Source organism: Alexandromys fortis, unplaced genomic scaffold, assembly GCF_014885135.2.
Source record: "Alexandromys fortis isolate MF-2015 unplaced genomic scaffold, M_Fortis_MF-2015_v1.1 scaffold_87, whole genome shotgun sequence".
In the NCBI taxonomy this organism is placed as follows: Eukaryota; Metazoa; Chordata; class Mammalia; order Rodentia; family Cricetidae; genus Alexandromys; species Alexandromys fortis.
The window spans coordinates 3,459,778-3,477,208 of record NW_026067971.1 but is presented as its reverse complement, the minus strand read 5'-3'; the positions used below and the strand labels follow the sequence as shown (position 1 = coordinate 3,477,208).

General features: G+C 41.6%; 1 protein-coding gene across 5 annotated transcripts in view; it reads left to right on the top strand.

The window, feature by feature from the left end:
• The window catches only part of Mapk10 (mitogen-activated protein kinase 10), a 261,644-nt gene that overhangs the window by 176,032 nt on the left and 68,181 nt on the right, over positions 1-17,431 (top strand). For all 5 annotated transcript variants that reach the window (XM_050155828.1, XM_050155829.1, XM_050155827.1 and 2 more), the window contains one exon: positions 13,331-13,460. In XM_050155828.1, coding sequence (XP_050011785.1) covers positions 13,331-13,460 — 130 coding nt within the window. The remainder of the gene's footprint in view (positions 1-13,330; positions 13,461-17,431) is intronic.

Below are 17,431 nucleotides of genomic sequence, written 5' to 3'. Positions count from 1 at the left end.
CTTCCATTTTTGTTAAATGAACTGGAAAGAGAATGTTTCTGGTCAAATGCTTTTAGGGCTGATGTGTCGTTGTTCTCTGAGAGCTCAAGGTAGATACTGCCTTCTGGACGCTGAAGAATTACCAGCTCTGGGCGGCTTATATTGATTTTGGGATCCATTCATTCATGGCTTGTAATATTGGCTGAATTTAATATCAGAAAGTAGCTATCCTGAAGGGGTTATCTATCTTGTCAAACGCTGAAATTAATTAGGTGCATGGTGATTTTGCTATTTCATAATTTTTTGCATGTAGTCATTAAATACCTTCGGTATTTAGCTTGCTTTAGTTCTTTATATCAGAAACTATAATCAATTTAGACTAACGTAAAGGCACATTGTTGATGGAAGAGAGCTGGTTGAGTAAATTCACTGTGAGAACTTCCTATCTTGAGGCACAATTAGAGGTGATATCAATGAGTCCAGTGTTTGTTCAGCACCTCCCCTTATTTTGATGCAGATGAAGACTGTCTCATTTCCAATCCATAAAACGTGGCTAAGGTAATGTGATAGTTGGCTCCATGGTTAAGTTTAGGCTCTGTCTTATCACATTAAGACATCTTCATGTGGTCTTTGAAGAAGTGAGCCCATATCTTCTCTGAGGCAATAAACTGGTGTATGAGCTGCGGTGCTGTTGATAGCAGACCCTGACTGGCAATCAGCAAGGCAGCCTGGACTGTCTTAGAACGGCAGGAAAGGGAGTTCTGACTCTTGTATGAACTTGGACTCTAGGACATTCCCTTAGCCTGTGAATGCCTTGATCCCGCTGATGGTGCATAGACTGTTGGTCCATAAAAACTGTAGTGTGCTGGATAGTTTAATGTCAGCTTGCCACAAGCTAACGTCATCTGAGAGGAGGGAACCTCAGTTAAGAAAACACCTCCATAAGATTGGGCTGTCCGCAAACCTGTAGGGCATTTTCTGAATCAGTGATTGATTGGGGAGGGCCTAGCCATTGTGGGTGATGCCATCTCTGGGTTGGGGGTTCTGGGTTCTATAAGAAAGAAGGCTGAGCAAGCCATAGGGAGCAAGCCAGTAAGCAGCTCCCCTCCATGTGTTCTCCATTAACTCCTGCCTCCTGGTTCCCACCCTGCATGAGTTCCTGTTCTCACTGTTTTTGATGATGAACTGTTTTATATAGAACTGCGAATGAAATAAACCTGTTCCTCTCCAAGTTGCCTTTGGTCATGGTCTTTCATCAAAGCAATAGAAATTCTAACATGGTAAACGATGTCTACTATTTAAACCATTCTTTTTTGTGGCTCCTTTTTCTACAGTGTGAATGAGGGATGTGAGCCTTCCTTTTATCCTTCTCAGACTTCAAGTTTTCCTTTTCCGTATGTGAGATTCTTGGAAGGATGATGTCTAGGAAATATGCCACAGTATTTCAGTGACTGGAGGAAATTAAACTGACTTACGTCTGATGGCTACTGTGTCATTGATTTGTTAGTAGAAGTATGTTTTGCTATGTTAATCTTTGCTTAAATTGAGAAGTAAAATGGCCTCTTTACTTAGATATATACCATATTATCTACCACGTAAACTGAAGAGTTCACTTTTTAATATTGGTCATTGAGATAAAAGCAAGCCTTGTCCCAAGAAAATTTTCCAGAAAGGACTTTATACCTTGTTTATACTTCTTCAGAAGTGGTGTCGTTCTTCAGAGTAGAATAATATTCTAATTAAACATTCCAGGGGTAGTTTGAAATAAGGCTCTCTGTTGGTTATAAATAATTAGATGGGAATAATAGAATACATAGTGTGAACAAATAAGACAGGCTCTCTAGTATGTAATGTAAGCAACAGATCACAACAAAGTCAGTAGTCTTTCATGAAAACATGGTGTCTCCTCATTAGGCAAACATACGTCTATGGAATCCGACATTCAGCATATGGAGATTTCAGCTTAACTTCTGTCATTCATTAAAAGCGGGTCCTGAAATTTCCTCAGCTTCATATTTCTTCTTTGTGAGGCGAGGCTCATAGTGCCAATCCTTTGGGGCAAGTAAGGTTGTATGTTGATTAAGCTTTATAATGTAATCAAAGTGCAAACTATGGCGTATGACATATTTGATAACCAGTAAATTCTTATTCTCTTCTCTTTCAAGTCATAGATATGCAAAGACAGCCACACACACACACACACACACACACACACACACACACACATTCATGCATGGAGACAATAAGGGACTAATATTATCTCTCTGATTTAGACAGAGGTTGTTCCCTGATTTAATCATGGTGTTCCTTTTATCTTTCTAAATCTGAGTAGTGCTCATTAAATCAGTTTTATATCAAATGATATTTTCATCCATCTTTATCCTTAGAAGGTTGTTCAACATGCATTTTAAGAAGTAAGATCTCTATCAGGAAATTCTACAGGGCTTAGCTTGCTCTTACAAAGTCTATAAACTGTTTGGGTCTGCTCCCTTGGTATCCAGGAATAACTTCTCTCATCTCTGACTAGGATGTCAGCTCACTGCACACTGTGATCAATATTCTTTGTTATAACAAGAGAAAATGGCAACTTAAACTATGTTTAAGATTTTTTATGTTTTAATTGTGTGTGTATATGTGTATGTGCACATGTGTGTGTTTTATGAGTAGATGTGATTACAGTCGTCCTCAGAGGCCAAGAGGGCATGGGCCCCCCTGGAATTGGAATTATTGGTGCTTGTTAGCCATGTGATATGTAGTAGCAGGTCACTTGTTGGTTCTGGCCACCCGGCTAGCTTAGACCGGAAATATTTACACAGAAGCTATATTAATTAAATCACTGTTGGCTCATTAACTCTACCATCTTATTGGCTAACTCTTACATATTAATTTAACCTATTTTTATTCTGTCTATTGCCATGTGGCAATGGCTTACCAGCAAGGTTCCAACTAGCATCTGTCTCCAGTGACCCCATGGCATCTCTCCAGCTCTGCCTTCTTCCCCTGCTATAGCCCAAGCCAGTTCTTTATTAATTAACCAATAAAAGCAAGAAATAGTCAGAAGGACTCCCAACACCAGTGATATGTTTAGGAACCACACCCACATCCTTTACCAAGGGCATGGTGTACTTTTAACTGTGGCCATCTCTCCAGCTTCTTAAACTCCTTTTGGTAATGCAGAGCAACTGCGGAGGATGCTGCTGTAGGCAGACACGTCCTCTGCTGGGCAATGGCGCTGTGCTGTTCTCAGGTCACCAGTGAGAGGATAACTGGGGGGGCTGCACCTGGGATCTTACTGTTACTGTGTCCCTTAGACCGCTGTGCAGTCCTGCATCCACTACAAGACAATCGTCTCGTGATTTTTGTAAGATACCAGGACCGTCTTTTGGGTAATAGCATCCTCTTGTGCTGATTTCATGATGCAAACAAATCTTCGTTATTCACCATATTCAGAATGGCTCGGGTATAGCGGCGTCATGGAACCTGACGCAAAGACGCTGTGTGACTTTGGTCACATTGATTCCTTAGGCCTCAGTTTCCTCAGGTGAGGATGGCTAGAAGTGAGGGCATGGATGAATGGTCAGAGGACTTTCTAGCTAAACGCTTAGTCTTGCTCTCCAGACACTTCTATTTATAGAAATGTACAGCATGCTTCCCTCCTCCTCCTTGAAAATGCTGCTGACAAGCACAGTGCTCTCAGCATTCTGCAATGTGTTTAGTATGCAGCTGGGAGGAAGCAGAGCTGAGAGCTTAGAAAGTAATTACCCAGAGTCCAGTAGCCAGGAGACGTGTGTGTGTGTGTGTGTGTGTGTGTGCGTGCGTGCATGTGTGTGCTCACACACATGTTTTTATTGTGCATATGTACATGTGCAGAGTGTAACCATGTGAATCCGAATATGCACATCCATTTTCTTTAATTTGAATCATGAGGAAAATTTAGAATTATTGCCACCCAACACAATAGCTTTCTATATCCTGACTTTTATTTCTTTGGAAAGCTCAAAACATTTGAATGTTATTAGCATCTTACATAGCTAAGAGATAGGAAGTTTGTGTGTGTTCATGGTGAGCAACATCTACTAAGTGGGGGAGGGAGGGAAGCATAAAGACTTTAGCCAAGTTCTGCAAGATTTGATGATTAATTGATATCAACCAAGGTTTGAATTAGAAATTTTCCACTTAAAATTCAAAATGTGTCTGAAACAGCACCTTTCCCTCCAAGGTCTTGACACGAGCTTTTGACTACTTAACCGTGTCAACTCCAAATGTGTATCTTGAAGATCATGCTTTCTCATCCCTTGAAAATGCGCCAGGGAGGGGACGTTGCTGGGAACAGACCTGGAAACAGTTTAGAGGAACTGACTCCTCTGGGAGACGGGAGACACCTTCAAATATTTGAAGTCACAAATGTCACTAGATGAGCAAACTCAGACTGTGTAGACAATACTGAGGATTAACAGCAGCTGCGTTTTGATTCTGCATGAGAAGGAACTTCATCAGTTAGAGCTGTGTCCGCGGTCGCCTTCCCCATGACCTGGGCAGTTAAAGCTGCCTGGGTGAATGCTCTTTTGGGGGATCATTGGTTTTTCCATAGAATGCCTTCATTTGGTGGTTTCTGAAATTTTTAATTTTTTTTCTAACTCCGTGATTATGTGGATTTTCATTAGCTCAGAACTGTTATTTACAAGTTAGTGATGCTCCTTAGCGGAGCCGCCGGGGGAGGGGGTGCAACATAGTGCGGGTTTGGGCTGTGGAATGGGCCATCGCTTCAGCTCTGGGCCACATTGTGAGCGGGGACTGTTTGAGATCCTGTTAGGCATGAGAACTGACACCAACGTCTCACAGCTAAAGTCCAGCTGAGCGTCCTGGATTCACACACGTCATGCCTGCAGAGAGAGTGCCTAACAGTTCCAAAGAGCAGACACACTTTGCAAATGATCAGATCACATTTTCCTAGTCATACACTGCAGGTGGTTTTAGCAATGAGTACATAAATGAGTACATAAAAATCATTTCATGCATGGGAGATTTTATATTTTATTTGGATAGGAATTTTTATATTTTAATAGGCTCTTAAATTTATAAAGTATCGGAGACTCCTTTTTAAAGAAAAATAAAATCATAAAATGTAGAATATGATTTTCTTTATAATGGTTGGTCAAAGCATATCTTTAGTTATTTATAGCTTAGAAAACATTATGTATTTTATAATTCTTTGTAATTCAGGAAAATCTTTCAGAAGATGTTAGAATTAGATTTCAGGAAGATATTCAGTTGAGTCCATTTGATAATCCCATTCTGACCTCATACATTTCAGTGTATCCCAGAGGTTGACTTAACTCATGTGATACTTTGTTAGTAGGACAGTGTTAACCTTCTGAGTACAGGCAGAGAAGGAATCACAGATTTGGGGTTTAGTTCCAGGTTAAAGCTCTTTTGAGCTCATCTGGGGATTCTGATCTAATACATTTGAATGTAGTGCCTTGCAGTGTGATTGGTTGTGTTTCCCAGGTTGGTATTTTGAAACCCTACTTCATAATTTAAATGTGGTACTTGGATAGTGTGTGTCAGCATTCATGTAAAATGTTCTTTGCTTTGTCTCATATAGAACATGGCTTCAGAATCTTTAGCATCAACTAGAACAGTTTTTAACATCAACATTTCACGTCACTTACTGACCTATCAACAGGATTTATGAAGGAATCATTGGCTAATTGCATTTCTGGCACCACATACTGCCGGTAATTTGATCATAAACTCATGGGGCCTTTTTTTCCTACCTCAAAACTTCAATAAAACTGTGTTTGGTGATAGAGACTGAGGGAGAATTATTGTTCTTGTTTGAAAAATTCAGCAGCTAGTCCAGCTGCTGAGATAAATTCCTGTGAAGTAGGCCTTACCTAAGTGAGCTTTTCAGAATGGATAGATTGGTTTTGCAGGCCAGTTTGGGTTCTATTAAATCCTTAAATTCAGTCTCACATCCTGCTGTGATAATTCTTCACATCCGTTATTGTCTACTCTTCTCCTTGACTCTTTTCTGTGTGCCTGTTAGCTAGATGATAAAGACAACAAAGGCAACCAAAAAAAATCCACAAGGCCTTGTGTATGGGTGTTCTTTTAAAATGAAGCTAATTCCTCTCAATTCCCTTGAATTTTGTTTCTGATAGTAATGCCTTTTGTAGGAGGTGATACCTGATTTTCAGTAGTCCTATGACCTCACAATGACCTATAATCTACAGTCTTCCATGATCTATTTTACCCTGAAAATCATATTATAATCTTTCCATATACAGACTTTCATTGCCTTTCGTGCTTTCTTCCCCACAAAACTCAAATCCTGATTAAATCCAATTTCTCAAGGGAGTTACAATGACACACATCAGTGACCCCAGCCACCTGGGAGCCCAGGCAGGAGGTCACAGGCTGGGGATAGCCCAAGCCAGTAAATCTCTTTGAATAATAGATCCACTGGCGTAGCAGAAGGATGCTGGAGAGAGAGCTCATGGCCAATAACAGCACTGTACCAGACAGGCTGTGCGCCTGTGCCGCTGCTCTGGAACTCTGGTCCTTTCCCATTCTCATCATCCTACAGTGACAGCGTCATCTGCTCACCTCTCCTCAAAAGTACAACACTCCTTCATATGCCCTCTAACTCTGTTCTCTGTTTCATAATCAGAAACCTAGATGAAATACTAGCCACAAGCCTCCCACCAGTCCATCCCGCAGGTGCTGTCGCTGGAGCCCCGCTAATCTCCTGTGTCTGGTAGGGTGGTGCAGTACCTTTTTCCCACTAAAGTAGCCTTGGATTTGTGTCTCTACCCACTTCAGTGCACATCACAAGTAGAATTCCCTAGTCATCATAGTGTCCCTTTAGCATTCTTGTATTTCCTATCCACTTCCCATCCATTAGTCTGGCCTACAGAGTGAGTTACAGGACAGCCAGAACTGTTAACAAAAGAAGCCATATTGCCTTTAATCCCAGCACTTGGGAGGCAGAGGCAGGTGGATCTCTGTGAGTTCGAGGCCAGCCAGGTATACAAGAGCTAGTTCCAGGACAGGCACCAAAGCTACAGAGAAACCCTGCCTCAAAAAAACAAAACAAAACAAAAACAAAAACAAAAAAACCCAAAAAACAAAAAAAAACCCCAAAAACAAAAAAACCCCACAACCAACAAAAGTGCTAGTTCTCTCTCCTCAAATAGCCGAGGAGCTGTTGTCAGTTGATATAGGTAGAGTCCGTTTTAAGGGTGTGGCCCCTGGTATGTCAATCATGTTCTAGTTGATGGCTCCAAGCCTACAACATATGTGCAGCAGAAAATGTACCGGATGGATATTAAAAATTAATAACTAGAAAGAGGACATGAAGTTGGAAGGAATGGAGGAAGATGGATCTGGAAGGGGTTAGGAGGAAGAGTAGGGAATATGATCAGTATTCATGTATTATAGTCTCAAAGAATTAAAAACATTTTTAAAAAGGAAACACATTTGAAAGAGAACAGGCTTCTGTCTGGAGTGGATATGGGCAAGAGATAAGGGGATAAAAATCAAGATGACTCCCACATACAAACAAGCAGCCCTGAAGACTACAAGAGAGCAGTTTAAGGTTAAACTTTATAAAGTTAGGAGCCTGTTAATTCTGTGATGTTTCCAAGACATCCAATTAGAGATTGGGTTCAGTTATACACACGAGTTAGGACTTTTGAGGAACAGATATTGGGTAAAGGTAAAATACTTAGTATCTCCTGCAACAGTGTGATGCTGATACACGCTGCTTAGATTATGTAAAAGATTACACTTTAAGTTACCCAGTGTCTTTTCCTAAAGTAATCAGCACTTTCACAGTAAGTATCTCATAGCAGTGAACACAGTTCCCTGCGATAAGCTTTTGGGGGGATGCAGAGCTAATTCCTCCAATAAGAACTTAAATAAGAACACGTAAAGGTATTGAAGACACAATCAAAGAAAAAGGATGGTGAGCTATCATAATCATGATACAAATCACCTGCTACAAACAGAACTGCACAAATACCAGCTTTATCAACACTAGCCTAAAAGATTAATGTAACCACAGAAATGCATCTAGGACATAAGTGATATCTAATAGCCATGTTTTGGAGCCTGGGGATGTTGGAGTCCTTCACAGTTAGCAGCGTCACATTAGCGGACAGAAGGCACAGAGTCAGAAGCGTGCTAAGGTGGCTCCGGGAAGAGAAAGCTGTCTCTTGCACTATGCGTATGGCTGATTCTTTTCATGGTTCCTCATCCTGTATGCGGAAACCATTTGCAGTTCTTGTGGCTCACTTAATGCATCAGTTTTACAGATATCAAGAAATAGTACCAATGCGTGAGCAGCAAGAGTGCCTTCCCAGCTTTGGTTATTTTAGACGCAGCGTACCTTCACTGCAAGCTGATTTTGAGAGTCACCATTTTACAACTGAACCACTTGCTCAAGGGAAGATGGTCCCTTTGATGTACCCTCTTTAGTGGGTTCTGACAGCTTCTAAGCACTAATGTGCATCCATGCTAATACAAAGTACTTAAGTCTACTCACCCTTTGGATTCTGTTGTTAAGAAATGGGTAAAGGTGAGAAAAGAGTCTCAGGTCTGAGAGAAGTGCAGGTTCTCATCCATTTGTGGATAATGAACAAAACACTCCAGCCAGAATACAGTGGCCATGAATGGAGGGCTGATGTCATTCTTTTTCATGTGGGGAATTTTGACAATGAATGGGTGTGTTGATGTGTAACAAAATTACTGCTGTTGAAATTCACTGCAAATAAAAATTCTTAAAACATAAAAGCATGAATAAATTTTATATTGATAATTTAGACATTTATAAAATAATTCAAGCATAATTATTGTTTGTATATTCTTATTAGTTTTAACAATAAATTTAGTGATCTTTCTGCATGTAATATTCTGTAACTGTAGACTACTTGTTCATTTCCTGGCTGCCCAGACCTGAATAATCACACAGAAACTATATTAATTATAACAATGCTTGGCAAATGAATTAGGCATATTCCTAGCTAGCTCTTATATCTTAAATTAACCTATTGCTACTAATCTGTGTATCACCATGAGGCTGTGACCTACCGGTAAGGTTCCAGTGGCTTCTCTCTCCTTCAGCAGCTACATGGCATCTCCTTGACTCCACCTACTTTCTCTATTTCTCTGCTCAGATTTCCAATCTGGCTTTACTCTGCTAAGCCATTGGCCAAAACACCTCTTTTCATTAGCCAGTAAGAGCAACACAAAAACAGGACTTCCCACATCACTATCATTTCACTGGTGTTTTTCTGAAATGGTCAGTTTTTTTTTTAATGATTTTTTTTGTGTCCATGAAATTCTGGATTTTCAAAATAACATATGAAATTAAAATATTGAAACATGGAATGCAGGTGTTCAGTTAAAGATACCCAAGGGACTAAGGAAAAAATTGGATAAATTAATAATTTCTCAATTTTGATTATTTTTTTTATTTGACATAAAGATCTCTTCCCCTTTCCTTTCCCTTTTCTTCTTCCTTCTTCTCTATACATGTGCTGTATGTGGTGTGGGTGTGTGTGTACATGTGTATACATCCTGTGAGTTCAAATGAACATCCTAATTTGGAAGGATTGTCGTTTCATCAAGGTAAAGCTCTGATTGGAGAGAACGCTGTAAACGTTGTCATTGGAAAGCCAGTGCCTCTCCACTCTTCACTCCTTAAAACCTGTATCAGTATCTCATGTCCATGTTGTTTATAGTTCTTCAGCAAGTATTCTAGAAAGTAGTTGGGAAATCTCCTTAAAGATATGCTTTTATTTTTATCTACATAGACAAGTGGGGGGAGAGGAAGATTGCATGATCATGAATTAAAAATGACCTAATAGGAAAGGAAACCTGCAGACAGCAGTTTAACTGTGCAGCATTAACAATGCCCGTCTGCAGGTGTATTTGTTACACCCCAGCCAGTAACCACAAAGGAGCTGAAGATCATGGGGTTTTTTATAGTGCCTGCCTGGGTACAAGGAAGGAGAGAGAAATATTTTTGGCAGACGTAGTTCAACACAATAAACTGTGTGCTTGTTCAAATACTGGAAATCCCGAGAAGCAGACTCCTGTCTGGGCCTCTGAAAGGCTTCCTGGGCACCGGAGAGCTGAATCCCTAGGGCGCTCCCAACTCTGGGAAACCCCAGAACCATCAGGTTGCCAGAACATACATACACATCTCTGAAATTAGAGAACTTTGAGCTGGGAGCCTATACTGAAGGTGTTGCTGTCATGGCTGCACCATGTCAGGGATAAGGGACTGGGCCCTGAAGGTCACTGCTACCTCCTGCCAGCCTAAAATGTGGAGAATAGCACAAATCTCTGCCTCAGAGAAACAAGCATATACATCTTCTGCCAACCAAAGAGCGGCAGAAGATGGTTACTACCCTGGCTCTACCTGACAAGACTTTCGGGACCTCTATAGGACCCGTTGGAATCCAGACTGCTAGCTACAAAAGGGTCAGGACTGGAAATTTAACTTTGAGGTTTCTTTCACACAAGAATGTTATACAAAAGGGTCAAATAATATCCAATGAGACAACTCACGGTATTTCACACAACTATCGACGGGCAAGACTCTTATTCTGGTGGGGAAAAGAGGTTGGACAGGGCACCAACTAAACTTGACCTTGGTTAGAAGAGACAGCCTGTATGTGTGCCTTTAAGAGACCATGAGGTGAGCATTGTTTCATTAGAAATATAAACCAGTATATTAATGCTCAAAGTCAGACATCTGTGTGGTTACAGCGTATCTAGATTTTTAGTAATATTTCTTCTTAGTTGCCTGTGTCATGAGATGAACTTCAGAATCATCATCAAAGCAGCATGGTGATTAAATTAATTTATAAATAACGGAAAGACTAGAAGTTGCTAATTGGTGTTCTTACATCTCGTTATCACACGTGAGATAACAATTCATAGTTTACCCTGTGTTGTGTAATAAGCCCCACAAGAACACTGATTTTTGAGAGTAGCACCAGGTATCATTTGCTGGGTGCTCACACTAGCCAGGACACTACAGCTAACTCCTTCACTCCTTCACACAAGCCAGTCAGGCTGTTTGGCCTCTGGTGTGAGTGTGCAGAAACTGACACTAAAGAGTGTGCACAGTCGTGAGTACAGACTGGTGAGGAGCAGGGCTTAGGTTCTTAGCAAAAACCGCATCTAGGAAGAGCTGGCAGAGGTAGTGAGAGTGCAACCCAGAGTTGGGAGAAACTGGCCAGGGGTCCGCCTGGCGAGAAACCCGGGGTTGGCGTTTGATCAGTTATTCCCTGGGACCTCAGGGCTTGGCCTACCGACGGCAGGACTTTCTGTAAAGTGAGCGATGAGTTCCTGTAGCTGCTATCACTTATCTTCTCCTGAGAAGGAAACCTGAGTCTTGTACTTACGAGTTCCTCATTTCCCTCTGACTGTTTGTTAGAGTCAGCCCGCCTGCCACCTTCCTCTCCCTCTGCTCTCATTGCTGGGATAAAAGCACCAAGTACTACAGCGGGGTTCAAATACTAACATAAGTAACATGACGGTTTAAAAAGCACCTTTAAAATGGTTCCATTAGCTAACTCTGTGTGGGATGGGACAAGCACGTAGAGGCTGGAGGACAACTGGCTCGCGTTGGTTTTCTCTTTCCACCATGCAGGCCCCAGGATTCAAACCAGTGTCATCAGGCTTGGCAGCAATTTCCTTCCTTTGTCTGAGAAGCCATCTCAGCAGCCTGCATCTTTTTCTTTCTGCTTTAAAGCAACATAGGTGCAAAGTGGGTTCCTAGATATCATCCTCAGAGACACGGGGGTAGATAGCTTCAGCAGCCGTGTGGTAGGAGCGCAGAGTGAGCATGTGAATGTATGGAAGCCCTACCCTAGATTTCACTGATGCTTCAGGGTAGCATTGCTTTCTTTAGTCTGGGACCACATGTTCTGAGAGTATTGATAGTCTGGAGTATATTCAGAGGAAGCAGCGCAGATGGAGATGGGACTTGAAGCTGTGCTGTGACAAATGGCATGAGGACATCGGTGATATTTGTGACGGAAGAACAGACTTTGGGGGAAGTAATGAAAGCTGACTTTCCGAGATTCACTTGGTCCTTTCAAGGATTTCAGACTCAATGGTTTATCATAACAAAGGGGAATACTTTATATGGGTTATCCTTGAAGGCAGGGCCAACATAAGTCATTGGTAACCATGGAGAGACGACTATCTTTGTTAGAATCATGGTATTTCTACTCTCAAAGCTGCCCACTAACAGAATGATCTGGCCTGCTCTTAGGGAGCTGTGATATTTGAAGTAACATAAGCAGAAAAAAAAAAACCCAAGCATCTGATGGAGATATTGTAGAGAAAATTAAAGATTAGGTGGAGGAATGTACTAGGCAAAATAGAGAGCTACATCCAAGTCACCCTGCAAGCCTCTCATTACCTAACAGTATTCTTCACATTGATAGAGAAAGCCACACTCTTCTTTGGGTTTTGGTTCAATTGAGCCCTAAGTGGTCAACAAATCTATAAATTTAACAGATTAAATTTGGAGATTCTGGTTTGCTTATTCATCCAGCCAACTGGGCAAAACCAGGAAACCCCAATGTTTCTGGTATGCAACACCAACATTTTATGTGTATACCATGAGATACAGAAGCAAGAAGGTCCCTCTCACTTTCTTTGACCTCTAGAAGCACACTTTGACTATTTGAGGGACAGTCCTGTTGAGGTTGCTTTTTAAAAGCATGCTAATTTATCACTGTTGGCCGACTGAAGGATTCCCAGGTTAGTAGCATTTACTCCTCTCTTGGTACTGAGCGTCAGCTGTTTGCTGGAAGAGCATCTTCTGATGGTGTGGCTTACTTTGAGCCTTGTTCTAGTGCACGAATGTGCTCTGATGATTGATCAACCTATGCTTTCATGAATTTATCATCAGATTGTAAAAACTGGGTCTTGTAACTAGGGGAAGAACAGATGTACACCTAAAAGAACCCCCAGTCTATCACAGAGTCTGTCTACATAGTATATTGACAGACGAGAAATTCAAGCTCCATTAGATGGAATGACTTACTATTCTCATGTGCCCTGAGGAAAATTTGAGTAGTTGGCTTTTGTCTCTTGATCTGCAGTTCACGGATGTCACTTGAAGCTGCATTCTGAATCCCTTCTTCTTCCCCTTCCCTGTCCCATCTGCTCCCCACTTCTCTCCCTATCTACTTCTGGTCACTCAACCTTTCCTTATGATTTTATTGGCATGTAAACTAAAAGCATTAGGTGGGATTCCAGAGTGCCATCTTCCTTGTCTGTGCTGTGAGCTGAAGTCTGGACTGCTTTTGAATCTTGACAGTGCTGCATACGATGCTGTCCTCGACAGAAATGTGGCCATTAAGAAGCTCAGCCGACCCTTCCAGAACCAAACTCATGCCAAGAGAGCTTACCGGGAGCTGGTCCTCATGAAGTGTGTGAACCATAAAAACGTGAGTTTCCATGTTAGTTTTGAACCCCTGGCAGCAGGAGGTTGTGAGACGAGAAGAACACAAATGCCGCTCCAGGAGGGAAGCTTGCTTTGTCGTCTCTGTCTCTTAAGGTTGTTTATTTTGCCCAGATGCTGCATTTGGTTTAATTGTCCTCGTGGTAGCTTCCTGCTTAAAAAAAAATGATCTGAAAGCCATATGGCATGGAGGAGATGAATGTGACTGATATTCTTTCCCTGTTATGAAATTAACCTTATTTGGTCGTCATGCTCAAAATTAACTCAGGAGCCTCATGCTTTTCAATCAAGCTAAAGCTCCTAAACAGACACAACTCACAGGGAAATCTTACCGGACAAATCCTAAGTTCATAATAAAAGGCAGAAGATTCTCATTCGCTGTTTTGTCTGCTGTGTGCTTCAGCTGGAGTCAGGCAGGAGCTTCAGCTGCTGAGGGTCCCTGCTGTGTGAGCATCTTGCTTTGGGATGGGGAAGCGGCAGGTGCACACACATGGAAAGCTCTTCAGAGCAGGGATCACACAGAGCCTTTGCATAGTGCATCCAGGTGGCATCAACTATTGCTTCAGAGGCCACGCTTCCTAAATCTCAGGGGAGGACCTTCATCCTTGAGCCCCGTCTCTTCTTTGTAAGGAGAAATCAAAGAAAATTATTTGACCTGAGGGTGACGATTCATAACTTATAACAAGTTTATGAGGCACATTTTCTTATGCACAAATATGTAATAAATTATATATTTTTAAGAAGAAAAATAGCAGCAATCACATGTTCGTGCTAATTCCTGAAATGTAAATATACATAGAATATATGAAATTATCACTGTGTTTTGTAAGTGAGATCATACAGCAAATGATCAACTACCAGAGCAGTAAGCAGCAAATGTGTGTTTGGTGGAAAGAAATTTATAATACAATGATAGTGACTTTCTCACTCTATCACTCTACTCCCATGACAGACTGACGCTCTCTCTCTCTCTCTGTCTCTCTGTCTCTCTCTCTCTCTGTCTCTCTCTCTCTGTCTCTCTCTATCTCTCCCTGTGTGTCTCTCCCCTCTCTGTCTCTCTGTCTCTCTCTCTCCCCCCATCTCTTCTCTCCCGCTTCCTCTTTCTCTATCCCTTCCTCTGGTGCGCCCCTCATATGACCTTTAAATCAGATCATTTGTATACTGTTGAGTTGTTTGTGGCCAATGACACCTGAATTCACTCTTTTGGATTAATTACATTTAATGTGCTTGACAGACTTCTAGATAGTTAAGCCTGTCGAGGATTACAAAGGAGGAGAACCAGAGCAATTTCCTCCCAGAGGAGCCTGGGTTTTCTATGAAAGGGGAGGCTCCGTAAAAGAGGCAGAAGCATTTCAAAAGGCTAATCCCTGTGGGATGTGATGGGATAGGCAGAGCAGGAAGGGCTCATGACTCATCACTGACATGGCCATGCAAAGAGCATGAGACATCTAGAAGGAATCTAGAGGTTATGGGAAACTGACTCTTAAGAAGAGACACTGTATAAAAGCCATGAAGTCTCTCGCTGTGTGGCACACTGGTCACATGACCAGGGTGGCAGAGTACTGTGTTAGGAAGGAGGATGAAACAAACCCCTGAGCAGAGAACAACATATGGATGCAAGCAGGGAAGCAATGGTGTAGAAAGATTTCCACACCTGAATTTGTATCTACTTAATCATACTTGCAGACCCTGTGATGATGGAAGTTACAAAATAATCCCACATTAATTCAGAATTATGTATAATAAAGTCCTAGATCACAGTCCTCTGCATGAATGGGGAACAGGAACTGAATCTATCAGCCAGAAGCAAGAACCAGAAGCAAGAGGGTGAGGGCACGCCTTACAGCTGCATTTATAGTATAAGAGACCACGCCCAAGTGGGCTGGTATCTTAAAGGCTGTTGGCTGAAGGAGCTCCCACAGAAACCCTGGAGAGCAATATCTTATGGAGAAATTCCAAATTGCTTGGCCAACTTGAATAAAAAGCATATCCCATGGTGTGGTTTGGATGTATTTCAACTGTCTTTTCTAAATGCTCACATGTTAAAAGATCGGTCTCCAGTGCTGTGATATGAAAGGCGGTTCATCCTTCCAGAAGAGGAAACCTTCAGATGGCATAGGGTCTTCAGAGGCTTGCCTTTAAAAGGACTAGGGAGTGCTCATCCTACCTCTGAGATTTCTCATGTCACGTGAGAGTGACATGTCCGTGTGAGCCCACACACTGTCCAGCTTCCTGCTTTGAGAGATGATCACCTTTCTCTCCCTCACAAGCTACCTCCAGAGCGATGCTAACACTGGCACCATGTCCTTGAACTCCCACTGTAGTGACTAATAGCCTTGCCACGAAGTTAGTCTGCCTTCAGCACGGTCTGGTAGTAGCAGAAGGCAGTTGAGTATTTGCCCTGCTGTTGACTGCAACAAAGGGAATTCACAGCAACTGCTCCTTAAGGAAAATAAACATTTCCAAATTGCTATAACAACTTATATCAGTCCTGCTACCTGCTTTTTATGTACGTGTCTGTGCATGTAGGCTTACAAGCTTATAGAAATACTTTTTTAACAAAGAGAGAGCTTCCCTCTGACCAGCTGCAGTCCTTCATTGATACTCAAAGCACAAGGAAAGGCTATGTGAATACGGAGTTCTGTTAATCCTGGGGAAAGCGAAGAAACACAACGAAGCAACCCCGTTCATCCTTTAATAATAGGAAAATCCATTTAGAAGATAACTCCATTCCAGGAAGTGATGATTGTTGAGATTGCAGTGTTGTGACAAGTGCTGACTCATGTCTGTGCCTCACAAGACTTGATAATAAAACAACCGAGTCAGGTTCCCACTGGAAAAAGCTACAAGGAAGTGGAGGTGTCTGTGATGACCTCATTCTGATGTTGAGCTGTTTGTAGGGCATTTGCCGAGTTGGGTCAGCACTGCATCAGGAACAAATGAGCTTCTAGCTGGGACTTTAGGAGGCTGGAGATGTGACTCCGTGGTTAAGAACATGGAATGCTTTTCCAAAGGAGCTGGGTTTAATTCCCTGTATCCTCATGGTCACTCACAGCTATCTTTAACTCTGGTTCCAAGGAATCTGAAGCCTTTTTAGCTTCTGAAGTCATCAGACATCCCCACAGTGCAGACATACATTTAAGCATAGTACTCATATACATAAAATAAAATAAATAGAGCTGGGCAGTGGTGGGACACACCTCTAATCCCAGCACTCGGGAGGCAAAGGCAGGAGGATCTCTGTGAGTTCGAGGCCAGCCTGGTCTACAAGAGATAGTTCCAGGACAGGCTTCAAAGCTACAGAGGAACCCTGTCTTGAAAAAAAAAAACAAAATAGAACAAAATAGAATAAATCAATCTTTGAATGGGTTGGTAGGAAGAATTGAAATCTATGAGGTAAGAACTGAGGTGAAATACAAAAGAGATATCTAAGAAGGCTATGAAATGAGCCTATAGGAAAATGGGAAATAAGAACACAGACAAAGAAATGTATCAGGAGACACGGGCTTTGAAGGTGGTTTATAATATCTCTTTGTAGACTAGTTTACCACCTGATGATAGGAGTTGGTATTATCCAGTCCTTAAAGGGTGCATGCATGCAAGTGTGTGCCAGTGTGTACAACTGTGCTCCCTGTGTATAGTCCAATTTGGCTAAAAAAGAAAACCTCTGTGATAAAATGTTACTTTACGAGACTTCCATGATATGAGACAAGTAAATGATGAGCCTATGACCACTATTGTATATATACTTTGCTCCATCTGAGCTGTTATTAAGTATACAGAATTAAAGGCATCTTAAAAGTTTAACAAAAGCGTTGAATGTTCTGTGACGTTTTCTTAATAGTTTATGCAAACAACAACAATGAAAAATTCCACAATATGGCACATTTTCCAGTTATTTAGAATTGTGTTATTTAGACGACTTTATATGTTCAAGTGCCACTTACGAACTTTATG